Source organism: Pristis pectinata, chromosome 15, assembly GCF_009764475.1.
Source record: "Pristis pectinata isolate sPriPec2 chromosome 15, sPriPec2.1.pri, whole genome shotgun sequence".
Taxonomy (NCBI): Eukaryota; Metazoa; Chordata; class Chondrichthyes; order Rhinopristiformes; family Pristidae; genus Pristis; species Pristis pectinata.
The window spans coordinates 10,034,059-10,059,349 of NC_067419.1; the positions used below are offsets into that span (position 1 = coordinate 10,034,059).

The following is a 25,291-nucleotide window of genomic DNA, read 5'->3' on the forward strand; positions in this document are numbered from 1 at the left end:
ACTCACCTCCTGAGTCGAAGCAAGGCACAAATCAGGAGTGTGAAGGGGTGCTCTGAATTTGCCTGGATAAGTGCAGCTCCAACAGCACTCAGGAAGCTTGACACGGTCCAGGAGACAGCAATCTACCTGATTGGCACCCCATCCACCTCTCTAAACATGCGTTCACTCCACCACTAACACACTGAAGCTGTGGTGTGTCTTATGTGGGCAGCACAGTGGTGCAGCTGGTAGAGCTGCTGCCTCACAGTTCCAGCGACCCAGGTTCGATCCTGACCTCAGGTTCTGTCTGTGTGGAGTTTGCACGTTCTCCTTGTGATCCCTCCTCCGGGTGGTCTGGTTTCCTCCCACATCCCAAAGGTGTGCTGGTTGGTAGATTAATTAGTTCCAACAATTACCCTGAGTAGAGGTGGGTGGTAGAATTGATGGGAATGTGAGGAAGAATACATTACAGGGAAAATGGGAATGGGATTGTTCTGTGGGCTGGTATAGACTCAATAGGCCGAATGGCCTATGTCTTAAAGAAATATGGAAATTACCACATCACCACTTAATCAGCACCTTCCAGACTTACTTAAACCTCGAAGGACAAGGGCTGCAGGGACATGGAAAAGTCACCACTGGTCAGTTCCCTTCCAAACCATTTGATAATGTCTCACTGTCCCTTCGTCATTGCTGGGTCAAATCCCGGAGCTGCTTATCTAACACCACAGTTGCAGTGTCTTCACCACAGGGGCTACGGTTGTACAAGAAGGCAGCTTGTGACCACCTTTCTGGGTTCAGTTTTAAAAGGATTTAAACACTGGCTTTGTCAACCAAGGCCTGTGACTGAATGCTAAAAATGTTTCCCGTTGATGACCAGCACAAAGTTCTGCTGAGAGGATACATTGCGTAGGGGACATCTTCAGTCTGATTGTTTGGTAGTTGCAAGGAATATTATGATAATTGTGCACAAAACGTCTATAAGTTAGCTAACAAAGTGGGAGATGAATCAGAATATATTTTTTAAAATCAGCTTGTAAAGCAAGTTGAACTCCGGTTTTACAGAGAAGGAACACTGCACTATTGATTGATAGAATCCACCATGCTGGTTAAAAGAACCTGTGTGTGAGATACTGAATAATGTATTAAAATGAAATTGTAAAATGCAGAGGTAAACGGCATATATTGAAGCAGATTCCTTAATGGTGCTGTGTTGCTTGGATCAGATGTTACCAATCCATGTATTGCCAGGATTAAGCTAGCTTTATTTTTATTTTGATGACTTTGACTTGATTCCCTCACCATTCCAGGGAGGCGGCACCTTCACACAGTTGGTGGTGCTGCTGCCTCACAGCTCCAGCGACGCAGGTTCAATCCTGACCTCCAGTGCTGTCTATGTGGAGTTTGCAGATTCTCCTTGTGACTGTATGGGGTTTCCTCCCGTTTCCCAAAGATGTGCAGGTTGGCAGGCTGAATTCTGTAAATTCCTCCTAGTATCGGCAGTTGGAGAATCAGGGTGGAGTTGAGAGAATGTATCATGGGGGACTAATGGGATTGATGAGATTAGTGGACACAGCCCGGTCCATCACGGACACAGCCCTCCCAACCATTGAAAGCATCTGCAGGATGCCCTGCCTCAAGAAGGCAGCATCTATCATCAAGGATCCCTGCCATCTGGGTCATGCCCTCTCACTGCTACCATCAGGCAGGAGGTACAGAAGCCTGAAGTCCCACACCACCAGGTTCAGGAACAACTAAGGGGGGGCAGGGGGGAGGTGGGTGAAGAAGGCATATGGCATGAGGAGGCAGTGGAATCAGACACAATCATTATGCTTTGAGAGGCATTTAGACAGACTCTTACACAGGCAAGGCATAGAAGGATACAGACCTAATGCAGGATCAGTGTAGATGGGTAAAAAGGTCAGCATGGATGTCATGAGCCAAAGGGCCCATTTCTGTGCTGTACAACTCTGTAAGGCAGAGGGAGAAGTTCACCTGGGATCTTATGCATGACAGAGCAGATTTAAGGGAGGTTATGATTTGCTTCTGTAGGGGAGAAATACAATAAACATAACATAGAAACCCAATTTGCCAACAAGGAAACATTCTGTTGCCATCAGCTTGAGAAAAATAACAAATTACAAGCATCTTTTAAATGATGCTGAAAATGCTGGAGATACCAAGCAGGTCAGGCAGCATCTATGAAGAGCGAAGCAGATTGATGACTGTCTCCTCTGATGCTGTCTGACCTGCTGAATATCTTCAGCATTTTCTGTTTTGATCTTGGATTTCTAGCACCTGTAGTGTTTTGTTCTTAGAGTTTTTAAGTAAGACGCTTTGACACTCCTCTGGTTGTAAGATTCGCACATTAGAGGAACTTTAGGAAACTTTTATGTTTTCAACAACTTGAACAGGCGAAGGTTCAATGCAGAAGAGGTACCTCTTATTTTCAAGTAAGACTGTGCACATGTTCTGGCACCTGAGACAAAGACCAGTGCTCCAGCTCAGGAACACTTTGCACCGCTGCACTGATAAGGGTGTCTGTCTTGGACGCAGCAGTTAACAGGTTGTAAAACATTTTTGATATACTCGGCTAATGTTTGATTTTTAGTGCTTCTATGTCTGCATGAGTCACTTTATTCAGAAATGTAGTACAATACAAAATCAACATCTGCATTTGATATGAAAACAAAAATCCACAAACGGGAGTTTGGAGCTGGTTCCTGGAGTCTCCAGGACCAGTTGTACAGCACAGAAATGGGCCCTTTGGCTCACAACATCCATGCTAACCTTTTTACCCATCTACACTGATCCTGCATTAGGTCTGTATCCTTCTATGCCTTGCCTGTGTAAGTGTCTGTCTAAAGGCAGAAGAGACATTTCTGCCTTCTTCCCTGATCCCCGTATTCCCAAGATTCCCAATGAACGTAGTCTCAACTTTGAATAAACTTAATGAATGAGCATTGGAAATTTATGGATCATTTTGGCAGAGTTAGAGATTAAAACGCAAGTCATCCTTAATCATCCTGTTTCTTGTAAACACTGACACTTTAACACTGCTCTGGTTGTCAGCGAGTCAGAGATGCAACAGGCAAACTTTGGCCCACTGAGTCCATGCCAGCAGTCACCCATTTACACTAATCCCACATTAATCCCAATTTTTTTGTTGTTCTCCCCACATTCCCATCAACTTCCTTCAGATTCTACCACTCATTGCAATTTACATTGGCCAACCAAATAATCAGCGCGTATTTGAGATGTGGGAAGAAACGGGAGTGTCACAAGGAGAAAGTGCAAACTCCACACAGATTGCACCAATAATCAGAATTGAACCTGGGTCTCTGGTGCTGCGAGGCAGTGACTCTACTAGCTGCGCCACAGTGGCACCAGTATATCATTGTTGTTCCTTGCTCGCTAAATGGCTGAGTACTACTAAATCCCTTATCTTCTGCTCTTAGCTGTGATAGACTCCCCATTCACATCTCTTCTCACACCTCCTCGACATACCTGTTCCTAATTCCCAACCACCTTCCCTTCCAGACATCCGTGCCAGCCTTAGTTACAAATGGATACCTCACTTAAGTACAGCCCACCCCTCCAGATTTAAGAAACACTATGATCAGCCCAAAAAAATCCAAGCCCAGCCTCTCTGTCCTTGTAATATCCTCTCCTTCGATCTTTTGTCTCACAAATCCAGGCATGGCTAGATTTGGCTGTCGGTGTCTTTCAGTTTCCCCACAGTACTGCCTACTTGAAGCCTGATCATGGCATTGTTCCATAGTTACACTGTATTATGTGGTCTGCATTATTCTGCATCTGAGGTGAAAGTGTCCTGTTAAAACCAGCAAGCTGTAACTGATGTTAAGTAAACTTTGGGAAGTGATTTAAACTTGATCGCTGTGAGCCGAAGGTCTAAACTGTAAATCTATTTTTTAACATGAAGATTAGCAAGGACTTCCACGCTGACAGACATTCTGGCTCCTGTGTGAAGTTACTGCCATTGTTTCCTTATTTGACTTGAAGTGTGCTTCAAAGCTGCTTGTGGAGCTATGGGGAATGATGTCAAGTATGTAACACCACATGCAGAGTTATTCTGACAATGTACTGCTTTCTTGAGTCAAGAACCTTACACCATGTTAGGTATAGGTGCTTGTCCCCCTGGCATTAATATTTGTGGATGTTTGTCCTTTTCAAGGCTACAGATTAGGATTGTTATAATCTGAACACCGGGTATGGTAGTGGTACGTGGTTAAGCTACCAGACTCAGAAGATCCTGAGGGGTCTTGGCAGGGTGGCTCTGGAGAGGATGTTTCCTCTTGTGGGGGATCCAGAATTATAGGTCACCTTTGAAAAATGAGGACAGAGATCAGGTGATTTTTTTTACTCGGGGGTGGAGGGGTTGTGATTCTTTGGAACCTTCTTCCCCAAATCAAGTCCTTGACTATTTTTAAGGTAGGGGTAGATAAGCAAGGGAGGGTGAAAAGTTATCGCACACAGAGTTGAGGTTGCAGTCAGAGCAGCCATGATGTTATAGAAGGCCAGAGCAGGCTCAGAGGGCCTGCTGTTCTGTATCCCAATTCAGAGGCTCGGACTAACAATCATATTGTACCATAGGAACTGTGGAGTTTCCATTCAGATAATAATCTGGAATTTAAAAACAAAATGAAAATGGCTGAGTAATGATGGTCATGTGCTGTAAAAACTCTCCTAGTTCACCACTATCTTTCAGGGCAGGAAACCTACCATTCTCACCTGCTTTAGCCCATTAATGACTCCAGATCCACCAATGTTGTTTACTCTTAAAAGACAATGACCTAGGAAGCCATTAGCTTCAAGGGCAATAAGAGCTGGACAATGATTCCTACCCAGATCATGAAAGATGATCCAGATAAATGGTTGATATGGATGTTGTTGTCAGCGGGGTGTCAGTTGGTTGCATTCTCCCCTCTGCGTCAGAAGGTTGAGGTGCAATTCAGGAGGCTAAAAACCAAGCTGACATGCCCTCACAGTACTCTGGAACTGCTGCAGTGCCTGAGGGGCTGCCTTCAGATGAAACACCAAACTGGACCCAATTGGTTGGACATAAGAGATCCCATAACACTATTTTGAAGAAGTTCTCCATATTTTTGAGAAGTTGACAATACTTATTCCTCGATCAACATGTCAAAAGCAGATTGTCTGCTCAATAGCTCATTTCTGACCTGATAGAGGTGTACAAGGTGATACGAGGTATAGAGCGAGTGGACAGCCAAAGACTTTTTCCCAGGGCGGAAATGGCTAACACGAGGGGGCATAATTTTAAGGGGATAGGAGGAAAGTACAGGAGGGAAATCAGTGGTAATTTTTTTGTACGGAGAGTGGTGGGTGTGTGGAACGTGCTGCTAGGGGTGCTGGTAGATAGAGGCACATACATTAGGGACATTTAAGAGACTCTTACATGGGCACATGGATGATAGAAAAATGGAGGGGTATGTGGGAGAGAAGGGCTAGATTGATTTTAGAGTAGGTTAAAAGGTTGGCAAAACATTGTGGGCTGAAGGGCCTGTACTGTGCTGTACTATTCTATGTTCTGTTTATGGGAGCTTGCTGTGCACAAACTGGCTGTCTTATTTCCAATTTAGAACATTCAAAAAGTACTTCAGTGGCTGTACTGTACTCTGTGATGTGGAAGTTACAGCTTAAACAGTCTTGCTTTCCTTTCTATGAAATGCATTAAAAGACCTGCTTCTGATACCTGTGCTTCTCCACCTCTGATCCTGTTCATTGTAATTCAGAAATACAGCGATGGGTGTTAGAAGCCATATGGTGAATGTACGTATCCTGATATACATGGGCAGTGATGGCCTACTCTCGACCAGGGACTTCATGATTTAGCACGAGAAAAGCAAACGGCATCAGCTTTGTTCCTCCACAAACCAGCTGGCAGCTTTCCTATTGCAAACATCACGACTAATTTTGCCTGTCAAGTGGCCCTTAGGATTCTGCCAGATGTCCCCTGGAATAACGCAGTATTTTCAGGGGATGCTGCAGAATGTGACTGGGTCTGTAGAGGACTCGTGAGAATGGCAGCATTTGTAGGGTGCTCTGAGGAACATGACATTATTTATAGGAAGCTCCTGAGAGCATGGAGATACTTGCATGGACTCCAAAGTATCATAATTTGTCGAAGGTCCCTGGGAGTGCAGTGATATTGCCAGGAACAATATCAAAATTTCTAGGAAGGCCTCAGGAGTGTGTCAGATGCTCCTTGGCAGCGGGTCAGCAGGGGATTCTGTAAGGAGTGGGATCCAAGTGATGCTTCAGGGCTGCTGGAGAGTCCTTTTATGTCACCCTGTCACGTGTCATATTGAAGTTCTGTTGCTGCTCAAAATTAAGGCATGATTACAATAAATTTGCTATTGAGCTGCTTTGGCAGTGTAACTCTGGTTGTCTTGCTTTGACTAGAGGTGGAACTCAGTGGGGCTTTTGATCAGAGCCTGCCACTGCATTCAGATGTGCAGCTAAATGCATGACTTTTCAGGTTTAGAACATTGCGTGAAGATATGCAGCTACGATCAGGTCCCTTTTATTAAATAAACTAGCTAAGACTATCACACACCAAATCCATTAGACTTGCCTTGCTTGTTGAAGCAAAGGGCATTGCGAGATCCCAACGTTTTACAGTGCAGCGAGGGACAATACCCAACCCTAACTCGATGAAGTTGTACAGCATGGAAACACTGGGTCTGGCCTGGCCATCAAGCACCCATTTACACTAATCCTGCTTCATCCTTCCCACATTCCCATCAACTGCCCCTAGAATTTACCACTCAACCACACACTGGAGGCAATTAACAGTGATCAGTTAACCTACTAATTGGCATGTCTTTGGGATATGGGAGGAAACCCAAGAGCCCAGAGGAAACCCACATGGTCAGAGGGAATTCCACACGGACCGTGCTGGGGGTCAGGATTGAACTGGAGTTACTGGAGCTGTGAGGTGGCAGCTCTCACTGTTGTAAAAATTCACCTGGTTCAACAACCTGCCATCCTTACCCAAAGAAGAGAAATCCCGTAAGTCCTGTACACCCTCATTTTCCCTCACACCGTCCCAACATATTCTCTTTCGCATACCCACTAACTGCCCTTGGTTCTTTTGTCACTCATCCACACTAGGGATAATTTACAGTGGTTAATTAAACCACCAGCACGTCATTGGGATGTGGGAGGAAACCAGAGAACCTGGCAGAAACCCACATGTCATGGGGGAGCGTGCAAAATGTACACAGACAGGATCCCAAGTCGGGATCGAACACCGGTCTCCAGAGCTGTGGCGCTCAAATAGTAACTGCTGCACTACTTTACTGCCCATGCCATTAAAAATGTCTCAGATTTTAGTCACAAAGTAATGTTAACCATTATCCAGAATACAGTTGGGCTCTCATTATTGTGAAAAATATTGTTCAGTTCTCTGAATATATTTGTACATTATATAACATGAAACCTTGGCTTGCTCAGCTGCAGAGAGCAATAAATGTTACATCCTAGGGTCTAGTGTAAACCTGTAAATAATACTTGTCCTGTTCCTCACACAATAGGGCGATACATTGACAGAGATGTAAGGTTTAGGGAAACTGAGTGACAGAAGCAGCATATGTTTTAGTGTCTGTTTATTTTCCTTTAAAAAAAGTCAATTTGGTGATCACCCTGCATGCACTGGTCATAAATCCATCTCATTTCCTTCACCTCTTCATAAAAAGAGCCTGACTTGGAGTAAAGTTTGAAAATTGCTGAGTTGAAGTTATTTGCATTCAACATACTGCTGCATAGAGATTGCCTGCTGGTATGAAAAATCAAACCCTGTGCCAGCTTTCAGAAGAATGGAAGTTCCTTGGCAATCTAACTTAAATATCTAAGTGTTCAATGGAGCTGAGTTGACACCTTCCATTGGGGGCACTGTAATGGTGTTACAATTTTGCATCATAAATCTGCAGAGATTGATGTTAGGGCATTTGCTGCTGAAGTGGATCATGTCTGAGAAAGGCTCGAGGTGCATCCTCACTCATCCTGTCAGTTTTTCTGCAGACATTTTGCAAACTGTTGCATATTCTTGGTATTGTTGCTTATTTGATTCAATCTTAATGTAAGTCTTGTACTCTCAACATTTGTACTACTTGTCAGACAGTCTCACAGGATCAAGAATGACTTGATGACTCGCTTCCATGCTGCTTCTCTTGGATCTGAGGTGACCGATGAGGCCAAACTGGGACGCATGGATCAGGCAGGGCAGGAGGTGGTCAAAGGAATGGGCAAGTGCATAGTTTGGGAGTGGTGACCTCCTTATGCTCTTTGCACAGGGCTTCTGCATGCCCAAGGTGTCTTTTGGTTGTACCTTCTCCGCTTTGAGTGGTTATAGGCTTGCGATTCCCAGGAGTCAGTGGGGAGTTGCAAGGAGGCTTTGAGAACATCCTTGAATATTTTCCTCTCTTCTCCCGGTGATCTTTTGCTGATAAGGACTAAAGTGCCTGTTTTGGAGAGTCTGCTGTTGGGCAGGCAAATGCTATAGGTGAGTAATTAGGTGCTGGGGGTATTCCTTGCAATTTATGTAAGTTGTTGTCTCTGAAGCACTCACTGTGAATGGCTATCTTTGTGTTGGTTCCTTGAGAACTTTGATTTTTGCTTTTAATTCAGTTTTTGAAATCTGAGTGTTGCTGGCAAGCTGACCATTTCCTGACTGGCTCTTGAGAAGTTAGAAGGGAATCTGTACAGTAGTCCTTCTGATGAAGGTATTCCCACATCGCTGTTGAACAGGGAGTTTGAGAGTGGTGCAACTTGGAAGGAAGTCTGTAGGTGGTGGTGTTCCCAAGCGTCTGCTGCCTTTGTCATTGAGGGGAGAACTCATTGGTTTGGGAGATACTAACGAAGAAGCCTGCAGTGCATTTTGTAGATGGTACACACTGCGCCAATGGTAAAGAGCATGAATGTTAAGGGTAGTGTATCGGGACACAGTCAAGTACAGGTCCTCCCCATGGCTTTGGCAAGGTTGTGTTCCTGTGAACTGTGCGTAACCCAAACAAGTCAGAAATGCGGCCACGGACTGAGTTTCCGCATGATAGAAGATCCCTGCAGCAGCCGGCAAATCCGTCCCACCACTCTCCCAATTGCTCATTCGTATGTACAGGCTGTATGTAAGTCAGGCGATCGTAAGCTTGGGAGGACCTATCGGCTGCTTTGTCCAGGATAACGTCAAGCTTCTTGTGAATTGGGACTGCCCTCACCCAGGCAAATGGAGAGAATTCTATCACACTGCAGGCTTGTGTCCTGCAGGTGGAGAACGGTTTCAGAGGTAACTCACTCGACAGGACACCAGCCTCTGACCTACTAGTGCTTAGAATACAACTCTGTTATTTGGGGGGCACAGTGGAACAGCTTGTAGAGCAGCTGCTTCACAATGCTAGGGACCTTGGTTCAACCCTGACCGTGGGTGCTGTCTGTCTGGAGTTTGCATGGTTCTCCCTGTGATCGTGTGGGTTTTCCTCCAGGTGCTCTGGTTTCCTCCCACATCCCAAAGACTTGCAGATTGGAAGATTGATTGCAAGTTGCCGCCAATGTGTAGGTGAGTGGTGGAATCTGGAGGAAGTTAAAGTGGATGTCAGGGGAATTAAAAAAATGGGATCAGTGTGAATGGGTGGTTGATGGTCAGCATGGATTCAGTGGGCGAAGGGCCTGTTTCTATGCTGCATCTCTCTATGATTCTATGAAGGTCATGATGAAGCAGCTTCGTCCACTGCCCTGAAGAACATTTATCCTGGGGCTGCGTTGATTGACCTCCAACAACCATAACCATCTCCCTTTGTCCAGTATCTGACTCCAACTGTTGGGGTGATATCCCTTTGATCCCCATTGACCTCAGTTTTACCAGGGCTTCTTAAGCCACACTTGGTCAAATGTTGTATTTTGTCATCAATGGTCACCTCATCTGAATTCTGCTCTTTGGTCCACATTTGGACCAAGGCTGTAATGAGGTCTGGAGTCAAGTAATCCTGGCAAGACTAAACTGGACATCAGTGAGCCGGTTATTTGGGTGCCACTTGATAGCTCTGTCAATGATACATTCCATCACGTTGAAGCTGATGAAGAATAGACTGATTGGATGGTAATTCACCAGATTGGTTTTATCCTAGTTATTGAGACCAGGACATACGTATCTGGGTAAATTTCACATTTTTAGGTACATGCCAGTGTTGTAACTGCACTGGAACAGCTTGCCTAGAAATGCAGCTGGTTCTGGAGCACAGGTCTTAAGTACTACAGCTGGGATGTTGTCTGCTCCCAGAGTCTTTGTGTTATCCTGTGCTCTTCTTAATATCAAATTTCCTGAAGCCTGGCTTGTGTGAAGGTGGGGATCTTAAGCAGAAGCCAAGATAGATCATACACTCAGCACTTCTGACTGAACAGCAATGCAAGTAGTTTAGTATTTTCCTTTGCACTCACATGCTGATATAGAGATTTAGATATCTTTATTAGTCACATGTACATCGAAACACACAGTGAAATACATTGTTTTGCGTAGTGTCCTGGGGGCAGCCCGCAAGTGTCGCCACGCTTCCAGTGCCAACAGAGCATTGCCCACAACTTCCTAACCTGTACATTTTCTTTGGAATGTGGGAGGAAACCGGAGCACCCGGAGGAAACCCATGCAAACATAGGGAGAACGTACAAGCTCCTTACAGACAGTGGCCGGATTTGAACCCAGGTCGCTGGCACTGTAATAGCGTTACACTAACTGCTACACTACCGTGCCTGCCCTTGAGGTTAGGGATGTTCTTGGAATCTTCTACTTCCATTAGCTGTGTGATTGGCTGCCACCATGATACAGTTGGACTACAGGTATAATCCTTTGGCTGTGGGATCACTTAGTTTGGTCTATTACATGTAGTTTTTGCCATTTCGCACATATGTTGCAATTTTACCAGAGTGGCACCTCATAATTTTTATGTATCCCTGGTGCTGCTCCTGGCATGCCCCTTAGCACTCTTCATTGAACCAGGATTGATCCCCTGGCCTGCTAGTAAAAGTGGAGAGGGGAATAAGCCGGGCCACGTGGTTATGGACTGCGGTAGTGTACATTTCTGCTGCTGACAATGACTCACATCACCTCATGGATTCCCAGTTTTGACCACCAGATCTGTTGTGAGTCTATGCCATTCAGGACAATTGTTGTACCAGTCACACGATAAAGGGTGTCATCGTTGTGAAGGTGGGACTTTTTCTGACTGATTACTGTGCAGTGGTGATTTCTACCATTACTGTTGTAGAACCATATCTCTGCTGTAGGTAGACTGATGAGGATGAGGTTGAGTTTGTTTAATCCTCATGTTGGTTCCCTCACTACTTGCTACAGACCCATTCTAACAGCTATGTCCTTCTCAGCTTGGTCAGTGGTGCTGCTACTGAGCCACTCTTGGTGATGGGCATTGAAGTCCTCCACCCAGGGTACATTCTGTGCTTTTGCTACTTACAGAGTTTCTTCCAAGTATTGTTCAACATAGAGGAGCACTGATGTATCAGCTGAGGGAGAATGGGTGGTAGTTATCCCTGCCTATGATTGTTTTGATGCCATGAGACTTAGTTGGCCCTGGAACATGTTGAGGATTCCAAGGGCTACTCCCTTCTATCTGTAGACCAATGCTACCCCTCTGCTGAGTGTATCCTATCCTTGGGACAGTGGTAGAGAAATCTATGCCATTGTCTGAAAGAGGTGGTTGTTAAAGTATGACTAAATCAGGTTCTCCCAGTTTAGTCACCAGATGTTAGTGAGCATCTTTGTGAGGTTAACAGGGCAGAGAGCATCTCTGCCGTGTTCGAATTCGATGCCCAGATCCCAACACCAGGCAGTCTGCCTCATTCTATTCTTCCTGTTTGAGGGTAGTGGTAGATGTGCAACTGAGCAGCTTGCTCAACCACTGCAGCGGGCGTCACATGGTTAACACCAGATTTTTCTGCTACAGCCATTGTTGGAGAGTCAGGCTCATGGAAGTAACAGTGCAGGTTGGGCTCTGGTCAGTCTGGCCGTCATTGGTTCTGGCGTGGTGATGCAGACATCTTTGCAGTCTCTCACTCAGATGATGATATAATCTAATCGGTGCCAGTACCTCACAAAGTCATGCCCCAAGCGTTCTGTCAAGTTGAGTTCTCTCCTGGAGTTCGTTTTCCCTACCTCTTCCTTGGCCTCACTAATGCCAGTGGGTTCATCCTTTCCAAGCCTGGTAATCAAAGTTGGAATTGAAATCTTTCTTACCCTCATCCAGGGCTTCCAGGGTTAGAGATGTGCACTGATAACTAGTGTGTCATAGGGTGACACAGCAGAGAAACAGGCCCTTCAGCCCATCAAGTCTGTGCCAACCATCAACCACCCATTTACTCTAATCCTATGTTAATCCCTTTTTTTTATTCTCCCGACGTTCTCTTCAAATTCCAGCAGATTCTGCCACTCACCTACACACCAGGGGCAACTTGCAGCAGCCAGTTAACCTACCAACTTGCATGTCTTTGAGAGGTGGGAGGAAACCGGGGCACCCAGGGGAAACCCACACACTCACAGGGAGAACGTGCAAGATTCGCACAGATAGCACCACACATCAGGATTGAACCTGGGTCTTCTGGCATTGCGAGGCAGGGCCTCTCCCAGCTGCACCACTCTGCCATGCATGTGCTGGTTCCCTGTCAGAGAGAGCTGAGGCATGATGGGGACATTCACTTCTGCCACAGGGGGAGTAGTTGAGAAGCCAGTCCAGCTCATCCTTGACCGGAACCCACCCCATCACTCCCCCCCCTTCCCCCACCCACCTACCTTCCCCCTCTCACCTGGACTTACCTATCACCTGCCAGCTGGTGCTCCTCCCCCTCCCCCCACCCTTTTACTCTGGCTTCTGCCCTCTTTTTTTCCAGTCCTGATGAAGGGTCTTATGCCGAGACGTCAACTGTTCATTTCCCTCCATGGATGCTGTATGACCTGCTGAGTTCCTCCAGCTTTTTGAGTGCATTGCTCCATCAGGATGATGTTCCTCTTCCACTCCACACTTTTTTTCCAAATTGGCTATTTGCTGCCCATCACTTTTCACTCAGGACAGCGATATCACAGAGTACCCGGGTTACGGTAGCTGAGCAACTGTTGGAATTGTCCATGTATGCCCTGACGTCTCCGGTCCCAAGCATCATATACTGAGGAGTGGAAGTTGACTGTGTGGTTTCTTTTAACATGGGATTATCCATTGCACACCAGCTACCACGCAGATCAAAGTCTTGCTCCAGGGGTAAAGGAGACCAAAACGCCAGGAGACCAGACACTGTTGCATCAATATTAACAGATACACATGTGCAGGAGACCCTATTCAATCACACCCATGTATATATGCCTTTCCCCACTGTCTTCTCATCAGACCCCTCCCTCATCCACCCTTCCTTCAATCCTCATCATCTTTAATTTTCCCCACATCAAAATCTCCCCTCTTTAATCCTTGACCCACCCCCAAATTTCCTTCTAGCCTTCCTGCGTCCCCCCTCCCATCCGAAATTTCCCCATCCTCTCTGTCACATTCCACCACTTGGCCCCCTCCTTCATTTCTGCTCCAGGCTCCCCCCCTCTCCCTGTGCCTCCAACCCTCCGCTCTCCCACCCCACTACTCTCCCTCCCTGCCATCCTTCACTGTACCCTGCTCCATTCTCTCCTTTACCCCACACCTCCTTCTCTCCTTCCCTCAACTCTCCTCCCAACCTCCATGTCCTCCCCCTTGCTTTGAAGACCCGAGACAAACCCGACAAAAAGTTTGTTGCCCGACGTTGGCCAAAGGACTTCCCCCCCCAGTTCAGAGTGGCCCTGTCTGAGGCCTGTAGTCCAACAGGAATCCTCCTGGACTCACCAGTCCCGGGAGTGTCCTGCCTGAGCCACTGCCCAATCCTTCCTGTGGGGCTGGCAGCATGAAGTCTCCTGGTGACTGTTGAGTCCCAGAGCAACCCCTACCTATCAATGGAGAGAGATTTACCCTGACTTCCAGGGAGTGACACAAACCTCCACTGTGACCAGAAGCAACATTTGTATATTCACTGTGGTCTGAACATTGAAAATCCTGGCTGACAGTGGCCTGTTGTTTGAAACATCTTGAAGCAGAGATTAAACCAGGGACAGAGAATGTAGCTTTATTTCAATTTGCACTCACCTGTGGAGAGGGGTTGGCTGGGGAGTAAAAGGCAAGAAAGAGAAATGGAGAAAGAGAGCTTCTGACATTCTATAGCCATAGAGTTGTACAGCACAGAAACAGGCCCTTCAGCCCACCATGTCCATGCCAACCTTTGTGTCCGTCAGCACTCATTTGCATTCATTAGGATCTTGTCCTTATGTACCTTGCCTGTTTATTTATATGTCTATCGATTTATTTTTAAGAAACTTCCTGTCCTTCAGGGAGGCACTTTGGGGCATTCCATGGCCTGCCTGTCACATCATTTCACTGCCAGTGTTGCCTGCATTGCAAGATCACAGTGAAAGCCTTGCAGACCACCCACAGTGACCCAATGTGCCCGTCCCATTCTGTTGTCAATGTTTCAGGTCGAAACCCTGCATCAGGACTCCAGGGAGTCGACCCGAAATGTTGACAATTCCTTTTCCCCCCACAGATGCTGTTCGACCCGCTGAGTTCCTTCAGCAGGTTGTTTGTAGCTCCAGATTCCAGCATCTGCAGTCTCTTGTGTCTCCATCCCATTCTGTTGCTGCGTCACATAGCTTACAAGGACGTGATTCTATCTAGTGGTCCGGTCCATGTATGATCATTTATGAACAGCCTCCTGACATTGGTTCTTTAGTTATTTTGCAGCTTTCTCCCTACATCTCTGTTGACCTCGAATTGGGTAGATGTTTGTTAGCTCATAATCTGCGTATTACACATGCATTCTGTTGGAATTGGTTTATTATTGTCACAGGTCCCACGATGCAGTAAAAATCTTTGTTTTGCATGCCATCCATACAGATCATTTCAAAACATAAGTACATCGAGGTAGTAAAAAGGGAAAAGCAATAACAGAATGCAGAAAATAATGTTACAGTTACAGAGAAAGTGCAATGTGAGTGGACAATAAGGTGAAAGGGCCATGACGAGGTAGATTGTGAGGTCAAGAAGTCTGTTCAAGTGTCTTCTAACAGCGAGACAGAAGCTGTCCTTGAACCTGGAGGTGCATGTTTTCAAGTTTTTGTGTCTTCTGCCCAATAGAAGGGAGGAAGAGAGAATGTCCGGGGCAGGAGGGATCTTTGATTATGCTGGCTGCTTTTCCAAGGCAGCGAGAAGTGTGGACAGAGTTGATGGAGGGGAGGCTGGTTTCCGTGATGGACTGAGCTGTGCCCACAACTCTCTGCAATTTATTGAGGGCTTGGGCAGAGCTGTTGCCATACCAAGCCATGATGCATCCAGAGAGGATGCTTTCTATGATCTATCTAAACATTGGTGAGGGTCAACAGGGACATACCAAATTTCCTCAGCCTTCTCAGGATGTAGAGGCACTGGTGTGCTTTCTTGGCCATAGTGTCTACATGGTTGGACCAGCACTATTTGTGATGTTTGAACCTAGGAAGTTGAAGATCTCAACCATCTCCACCTCAACACTGTCGATACATACAGGGGCTCCACTTTGCTTCCTGAAGTCAGTGACCAGCTGTTTTGCTTTGCTGACATTGAGGGAAAGGTTTTGTCATGACACCATGCCACAAGTTGTGTGTTTAGTGGATAGAAAATCGGCCCTGTTCCATAAAGTGTGTTGCCTTAGATTTACCTTCACCTGTACACTGAGTGTACAGGTGAAGGTGAAATTTACTGCAACTTCCATTGAAGCTATTACTGTCAATCTGCCTGCAAATCTGGGACAAATCACTTCACCAGGAGACACAAGAGACTGCACATGCTGGGATCTGGAGCAAGAAACCAGCTGCTGGAGGAACTCAGCGATTCAGGCAGCATCTGTGGAGGCAAAGGGATAGTTGACGTTTCAGGTCGAGACCCTACATCAGGACTAAGGGGAGATAGCCAGTGATGAAGAGGTGAGGGGGAGAGGTGAAGCAGGAGCTGGCAAGTGATGAGTGGATCCAGGTGAGGAAGGGTTGATGGGCAGATGGAGCCAGGTGGGGGAGGGAAGGGGGTGGAGATGGCAACAGAGGCTGGGAGGTGATGGGGAGACGAGAAATGGCTGCAGATTGGAGAAAGGAAGGTGATGAGTGAAACCAGATAAGGGGAGGGGGGGATTCTGGGCAGATGGGAACAGTGGAGACCGAGTGGGTGGAGTGTGTGGGTGATAGATGGAACCAGGTGGGGGGGGGGGGGGGGGGGAGGGTAAAGAAAGTGGTTAAGGGGGCTGGGGAGGTTTAGAAAGAAGGGGTGTGTGAGAAGACCCGGGTGGATCAGGAGGGAGAAAGGAACAAGGGAGAGGGTTGGGGGGGTGGTGGTTAGTTGAAATTGGAGAATTCAGTGATCATGCCATTGGGTTGTAGACTACCCAGGCAGAATATGAGACGCTGTTCCTTTGGTTTGTATTTGGCCTCACCCTGGCAGTGGAGGAGGCTGATGACAGATAGGTCGGTGTGGGAATGTGCAAGGGAGTTGAAATAGCTTGCAAATCGGAGGCTCAAGGTGGCCATTGCAGACAAAGTTGCAGGTGCTCGGCAAAGCGGTTGCCCAGCAAACGCTTGGTCTCACTGATGTTGAGGAGACAACATCAAGAGAACTGAATGCATTAGACAAGATTGGAGGAGGTGCATCTGAATCTCTGCCTGGCTGAGCATGTGGTGAAAACTGCGGATCTGTTTGCTCTTGGCACTGCTTTTAGACTATGCATTCTTTCGCTTCCTTGCTTCGTTGGACTTGAACTTCCAAGGGCCCATCAATGGGTACCAAGGTTACTGCTGGCTCATACAGACTTATCAGAAGGCAGGCAAACAGGCGTCAGTGAGTTGAAGGTGCCAACCTGTCGATCTTCTGATTGGCTTTCCATTGATTCTGCAGGGGTCTCTGCTCCAACACTGAGCTCAGTATCCCAGCCAGACTCCTCGTTCTTGCCCCGGCTGACAGCACCCGCTACAACATACAGATCAGGAGTAGGACACTTGGTCCCTCAGGCTCACACCACCATTCAGTAAGGTTATGGCTGATTTGATTGTAAGCTCAACTCCTCATTCCCTTCTACCCCAAGTAATCTTTCAGCGACTTGCTTGTTAAGTATCTATCTCCCTCTGCCTTAAAAATATTCAAAGATTCTGCTTCCACTGTCCTTCAAGGAAGGGAATTCCAAAGACTCATGACTTTCTGAGAGGAAAATTTCGTCTCATCTCTTTCCTAAGTAGGTGATCCCTTATGTTTAAACTGTGTCCCCTAATCCTAGTTTCTTCTGCAAGAGGGAAGATCCTCTCCACATTGTGAAAGAATCTTATCGGGATCCTGGCACCGGCAAACTGTGCCGACAGGGCGGGACTACTGGAATACTTCAGCAGCTTGTAAATCCCAAAGCATTTTAAATTGTGTCAGACAGTCTTCCTGCAATTGCAGCAAAGATTTGGCATGGGTTTCCAGGGATTTGATTCTATTTTTAAACATCGGTTTTTACGAGCAGCTGGTTTGTACTCTCTGTGGCCTAGAGATCGGGGAAGCAGCCTGGGTGAGGCCAAGAGCCTTCTTGAAGCCAGTCACCACTCTGACAACCCAACCAGAGGTAAACAGAATTATAACAGGGAGCATTGGTTCAAAGGTTATACAAGACAGACTTTCCAAGCAGATGTAAGGAACCTGAATATTGAAAATGAATTGCATTCGTTTTCTGGGTTGGAGTGTCTCATTTATAAGGAGATACTGGATTAGCTGGGTTTGTTTTCCTTGGGGCTAAGGAGGGGAACCTGATAGAAGTGTACAGAATTATGAGGGGCACAGAGAGGGTTGACAACAGTAAACTTTTCTCCCTACAGAGGTGTCTGAAACCAGACAGTGTAAGTTTAAGGAGTAAGAGATTTAGAGGGGTTATAAGGAAGATTTTTTTTTCACCCGGATGGTGGTTGAAGTTTGGATTGCACTGCCTGAGAGGGTGATGGAGGTGGAGATTCTCACAGCATTTAAGAAATATCCAGGCAAGTACTTGAATTGGCAACACATGGAAAGTGATGGACTAAGAACTGGTAGGTGGGATTAGAAAAGATTAGCGCTTGATGGTCAACATGAACACTGGGCTGTAGGAGACACAAGAGACTGCAGATGCTGGAATCTGGAGCAACACCCATAGCGCTGGAGGAACTTTGCGGGTCGGGCAGCATCTACGGAGGGAAATGGACAGTTGATGTTTCAGGTCAAGACCCTTCATTTGGACATGATGAAGGGTCTTGACCCGAAACATCAACTGTCCATTTCCCTCCATAGATGCTGCCCGACCCGCTGAGTTCCTCCAGCGCTATGGGTGTTGCACGATGGGCTGAAGGGCCTATTCCACTGCTGTATGACTCTTTGTATGAGGGTTTCAAGGTTTACAGGCTGAGAGTAAGAAACCTGGGATGGCAGCATCAGCGGGATGTGGATATTCTGTCAGACTGACCCACGGGACTCCATCATGGCCAGGAGGCAGGGGCTCACAGCTGTCTGGGTGGTGGGGGGGAGGGAGGTGCAATCGGGGGCCGCGGCTGCTTGGAAGGGCTCGGGACATCGGCGATTAGCCAGGGCCCAGCCACTCTGCAGGAGACTGTACCTGGGAGTGCAGTGGAAAAGGCAGCATGCTCCACTGCCCGAGGCCAGAGAACTCAGTGGGTCACTCTTCATCAGCCGCTTTGTCCTCTTATTTAACCAATGGGGGATGCATCCTGCTTCCCAAGGAGCTGTGGGAAGTAAACTACGGGTGACGTTTCAAGGTCACCTTGCAAATAAAACCTCCTGGAGACACATTCCAGTATCTTTGAGATTTACTCTCCATTCCAACCAGTATGTTCGATGGATGCATTTTACCTTGTGAATGTCTCCTGTTTTGTTGGGAGGTCCAGTGAGATCCTTACCTTTCATGAGGATCAAGTAAAAAACCAGATGAGGGAAAATAAGAGTTATCCAAGCATCAGAGAGGCTGGGGGAGAGTGAAGGAAAGCTAATCCCAGTGCAGTGAGTCAGTCATTGTAGATGCAGAAGGAGCCTGAGATCTGAATATGGAGAAAGAGGCTGAGGCTGTTAACGTTGGTGTTTATTGGGCTTAATTCTTGTTAAGGTATTCAATTTTTGTGGCATTCCAAAGAACAATTAATTCCAATAAAAACTTTGAACCTAGAACTTGAACCTGAGAGCAGAGAGTCTGAAGAAGATCAGACTACCCTGTTGCAGATCGTGAGCAGTCCAATGGGATGGCAGCCTGGCGATGGGGCAGATACCCTGCCGATTTAGACCCGTGCTGGGAACTTCGCATCCATGGTGATACTGTCCCAGCGGGAAATTTGTTCCATCATGTGAGACTGTGATATGTCTTCCAACGTTATTGGTATTGGTTTATTATTGTCTCCTGTACCGAGAGCCATTTATCCCTCAGCAGTCCTTGTAGGATTCCCAATACCCTGTGCACAGAGCTTCTTTCTTGCACCTCTACCACCTTTATGTACCTTTGAGTGAATTGTGGGGCTATCTTCCTCCACAGATGCCATTGAGTGTGTTGCTGCTGTCTGGGTAGCCATAGGCATTACTCCTTCAAGGGATGCCACTCAAGGCATTGCTAAGCAGCAAAATGTCAATAACTGTTGTAAATTGCATGCAGTAAATTACAGTATAAATGAAATAAATTGCAGTATATTGCAGTATAAATGTGGTAAATTGCATTCAGTAAATTGCCACATAAATGCAGTAAATTGCATGTTGTAAATTGCAGTAAATATAAATTTCATGCAGTCCTGGGAACTGAATTTGGAATTGGAATTGGTTTATTGTCACATGTACCGAGGTACAGTAAAAAACTTGTCTTGTATACTGTTCCCATTTTAGTGCCTAATTTAAGGTATCTTTATGAGTCACTTGTACATCGAAACATACAGTGAAATGCATCTTTTGTGCAGAGAGTTCTGGGGGCAGCCCGCAAGTGTTGCCACGCTTCCAGCGCCAACATAGCATGCCCACAACTTCCTAACCCATACGTCTTTAGAATGTGGTAGGAAACTGGAGCACCCGGAGGAAACCCACGCAGACACGGGGAGAACGTACAAACTCCTTACAGAGAGTGGCCGGAATTGAACGCAGGTCACTGGCGCTGTAATAGCATTACACTAACTGCTACACTACTGTGCCTGCATATTTCAGGAGTAAATTTATTGTTGCCCTCAATGGTCTTTGACCAGTTTCATGATTTTTCCTGGGGATCTGTATGGACTTTAGTGTGGATGAAGCACTCGGTGCACCAAAGAGTGGTAAAATCCAACATCTGGGCAGCTGAAGCTACAGATGGATATGACCTGCTGATAAGAATCATAGAGTCAAACAGCACGGATACAGGCCCTTCAGCCCAACAAGTCCATGCCAACCATGGTGCCTACCCATCTAGTCCCAATTTCCTTTGTTTGGCCCACATCCCTCTAAGCCCTGCCCCTGCATGTACCTACATGTCCCTCCAAAACTACAGCTTTAAAACTTTTTCCTTTGTCGATGTGCTGGTAGATCATAGAATCTGAACAATAGGAGAAGGGTTGGAATACGAGGCAAAAACTGTGATATTACTGTACACTCGAGATGACAAAACCCTGGAAGTATTGCAACGGAATCCGTGGGAAGGAAGTTTGGCCACATTTTTGAAAGGAAACTGGATTAAAACTTGTCACGAACATGCAAAATATTAACACTCAGTTAGCATTTGTCGAAGCAACTTTGTGTTCCTCAAAGCTATGGATGAAGATAGCTGTATTGTCTCTCTTAACATTTTATTAGTTTCAGTTTGCAGTTGGTACTGTGTGGCTTTCAGTAGGGAACTGTTAAGGAAAGAAATATTACCGATAGTAACAAAGAATTTGCTGACAGCCCGGCTTCAGTGCGCAGCTTGAAAACTGGCAGCAGTCCCAGAGCAATAGTTATGTGTTAGTCTTGGCAGGGAGCTGGACTCTGGCAGCTATTGCAGGTCACTGTTATTGTAATGTATTGTCTGGCTTGGAAGAGAAAGTGAGTGCCTTCCTTGCAAAGCTTTCCAACATCATCACCTCCTGCCCCTCCCCAGCTCCCGCGCACACCCACACAATGCTAGCCATTAAAATGTCCCTGCTCTTCTTCCCACAGCTCCCACCGTGGCTCCATCTGATGTTGGGGGAGGCGGCGGAAACCACCGGGAACTGACAATAACATGGACGGTAGGTTTGGAACAGATAAGTATCTGGCCATTGAATCTTCTTCAGCCCTGCTGCCAAATATAAGTGGCCAAGGAAGATGAGAGAATAGAAGTTCTTTACCGTATGTCCATTCTATGACTGTTGAACAATCTTGTTTCTCAGTACAATTTCCATTAGTTTATTACATTTCCCAACATATTCTTTTATTAAGAACTACAATACATAGGGTCCACGGTTTTAAATTATGCCCAGTGATTTATGAAGAGGTCTTGATCTTCACCTTTTGCTCGCTGTTCTAATACTCCATAAACATGTATGTATCGCCCAGATCATTCTGAACTAACGCCATCATTTCCATTAAGAGCTGCCAATAAACAGCAGGGCAGTACATTCCTGGCTTCTGCGCCTCTGCGTTGCAGAGAACAAGTCAGGAGCACTCCAGAGGTTGGACGCTAGCACATCCGACATCTTCCTCCAAATTGGAAGCAGAGTTCAGCAGTCAACAGCTATGACTGGTGCATGTAACACCATTCCATTCATCTGAATGGGTCACCAATCTAGACCAACAATAGAATCATGGAGTGATACAGCATGGAAGCAAGCCTTTCAGCCCAACTTGTCCATGCCAACCAAGATGCCCATTTGCCCGTGTTTGTCCCATATCCCTCTAAACCTTTCCTGCCCATGAACCTGTCCAATGATCTTTTAACTGTTGTTTCCTCAACCACTTCCTTTGGCAGCTCGTTCCATATATGCACTACCTTCTGTGTGAAGAAGTCACCCATGAGGTCCTTTCTAAATCTTTCACCTCTCAGCTTAAATCTATGCCCTTGAGCTCTTGATTCCCTTTCCCTGGGAAAAAGACAATGTCCATTTACCCTATCTACGATAATGAAAATGCAGGTAGATTTTTATTTCCCCAATTGTTTTACTTAATCTCAGTGTATTTAATTAGTTTGTACCAGTTAAATAGTTTCTAAGTAAATTCATTCTTTCTTAATTCTTTTATTTTAGTTAAATAATTTGTATATGTTTTAATTATTAGAATCTCAACTGTTTATACAAGTCTGTGATTGTCAGAGATATGTGGAAACAGTTGGAACAGTTTCTGATGGCACAAGTTGTTAAAAGGCCATCAGTGGAGACGAGGTTGGGATCTCAGGATCCGCCACCTGAGGCCCAGCTGTTACTCACAGACTTCCCTGCCTCCTGGTGCAGCCCCAGCATGGAAGCCAGGAGCTAAATTTGACCTGTGGGGAAGAAAAGGTTAGTGCAGCGCGGAGGGGAAGGTGTCAAGCCTGAAGATTGAGCCAGATCAAGCAAGATTCTCCCCACTGTTTACAGATTAGCATGATTAAGAGAAGCATTACTATTCACCATAATAGCTCTCTGAAGTGCATGACAACCACTACGAAAATAGCCAAGGAACTTATTGCAGATAACTGATGTCATTTGTGGCTCAGTGACAATACTTCCATCTTTAAATTAGCAGGTCATTTCGGGGGTGAAGTGGTTGCTTCACGCAGTGTTGGGAGAAAGGAAATAAGTTCAGCACTGTCCAAAGCCTGCCTTTCAACAGAAAATGAATGCCTCAGAAAAAGGTGAAGCAACCCCAAGAGGTTTCTGATCTCCACTGGACCCCTCAGAGTCCATCATGATCGTTTGCCCTGTTACCAGTGGCACTGAAACAGAGGATATATAATCTAAAAGAAAGGCTTGCATTAATAAGCCTTTTTCAATCCTCAACATCTCAATTCACCTCAGTAAACTACTTCGGAAGAATAGCCATTGTTATAGGAAACATAGCAACCAGTTTGTGCATGGCAAATTCTCACAAACAATGTGATCAGTTTGATCACCTGAATTGAGGGATAATTTGTTCTCCTCCAAATAGAGCTGTGGAATCCTTTGTATATGCCTGAGAGGAAAGATGGAACCTTGGATTAGTAGCTCACAGGGAGAGAATCCCTTTTCAACTGTGTGACAACTGCCTTCAGTGCTCAGTCCTGAGTGACTTCAACCAGGGTGGTGTTCCCATGTAATTTGAACAGAGAATGCTGGAAATGCTCAACATGTTGGGCAGCATCTGTGAGGAGGGAAATAATGTTTCATTATAGGCCCGATCTAAAGCCCCCAATCTGAAATGTTGACTCTGTTTCTCTCCCCACACATGCTGCCTGCCCTGCTGAGTATTTCCAACATTCTCTTTTTTTTCCCCAAAAAATTTCAGATTTCTAGCATCTGAGTATTTGACTTTCGGATTATGTGTCTGAAGGAGAGCTTTGAGGCCACTTGGAGATGAGGCTGCAACCTCAGTCCCTTTACAATTCCACGAGGATTGTCTGAGGGATCACAACCATCTCTATAAATAGTCTGGATGTCAGGAAACGTCTGCCCCCTATATGCAGATGGATAATTTGATTTCAGAAGTCTCTGAGGTTCATCTGTCGCTGGAGTGAAGCCAGGGAAGACATGCCTGGTGGATTCGCCACTTTCCGGGCATTAGAGCGGAGTGCACATTACAAGGTTCAACCTCGACCTCCCTCAGCTCAGAGAATATTTGAGGATTTCTCAGCACAGATTTTGCCTCCATTTACAGATTTAATGATCCTAGATGTGTGGTGTGGATGCACATGTTGGGACTGGAACCAAACTGATCAATTAAAAAAAATGTAATTATAATGCAGTAAAGTTAATGATTGTAGCAGGCACACACTGCTCCTCGCTATAATTATTTCAGAGTGGGAACTGCAGTTAATAATTGAACAGGCAGGAATCCTCAGCAATAGTGCCACCATAAAAACATGAGGAATAGAGTAAGTGCTCATGTTCCTTCCCCACTCAGGTCCATACAGTTGCTGCATTTACCTGTCTTAGTTCTGCTTCGTTTAGTAGCTTTATGGAACAAAATGGATCAGTTTCAGAACTGGTACAGCCATATCGTTTGAGGGGGGGGTTTCATTGACCCTCTGTGGAAGGGTCCCTTGACATTGCCCCTACTCCACCAATGGTGTGGCTTCAAAATTGTTTCACTTACTCAGTACTGCTGCACTGAATGAGGTAACTTCTTTTTGTTGATTCAGTCCAATCTGTTAATTGTCTCAAACACGCCAGTTAGATGTCCCTGCTCTCACCTGAAACTAACCCTTTGCCCTTCTGTTCTGTCCTCATAGCCCTTGCCAAGGGAGTACCATTTTGGAAGCAGCTTTGGTTACCTTGTTGCCTTCAAGCGAAGTGGGGAGAGAGAATGGAGGAAGGTCACAGTGCCCAATCCCGAAGGCAACAGATACGTTCACAAAGATGATTCGCTGACTCCGCACACTCAGTTTGAAGTCAAGGTCAAAGCTTTCAACAGCAAAGGAAATGGTCCGTTCAGCCTGTCTGCTTTTATTTATTCAGCAGAGGATGGTAAGCGGCACAGCCCTGCTTTTGGCTGTTCTGTAGAATCTCGAATTGTTCCTGTGGATCGGAGAGGAGCAATGGGATCCCACTTTTCTAAAAACAAGGAGGGAGAGAGAAAACAGGGAACCACATACCTGTTAGATAATATCAGTGGTGGAGAACAAGCCAGAATCTATAACCAAGGATGTAATAACCAAACAGCTGAAATGAGTAACTGGATCGAGCAGAGTCAGCATGAATTTATGAAAGGAAAATCACATTTGATGAATCTGCTGGAGTCCTTTGCAAAGGTGACTCGTAAATACATGAGAGGAAGCAACTGGATGTGGTGCATTCTGAATTTTCAAGTGACTTTTATGAAGGTCCCACACAGGAATCTTTATAATTCTTTTTCAAGGTGTTCTGTCATTACATCCTTGATTGTAGATTCAAGCAGTTTCCCTTATACTGATGTCGCAGCCCACAGAGCTTGAGGTGATACTCTAACCAATTGAGAACTGGTTATCAGACAGAAAGTAAATGTATAATTTATGCTAGTTTATTTTAACTTATGATTGTAACGTATTGTCCTGCTGCTGC

The 25,291-nt window shown here is 45.9% G+C and overlaps 1 protein-coding gene across 1 annotated transcript in view; it reads left to right on the top strand.

Annotated features, from left to right (window-relative positions):
- Positions 1-25,291, top strand: part of LOC127578251 (contactin-1-like) — a 659,394-nt gene that overhangs the window by 512,841 nt on the left and 121,262 nt on the right. Inside the window, 2 exon segments of the mRNA XM_052030032.1 lie at positions 21,261-21,331; positions 24,484-24,718. Coding sequence (XP_051885992.1) covers positions 21,261-21,331; positions 24,484-24,718 — 306 coding nt within the window.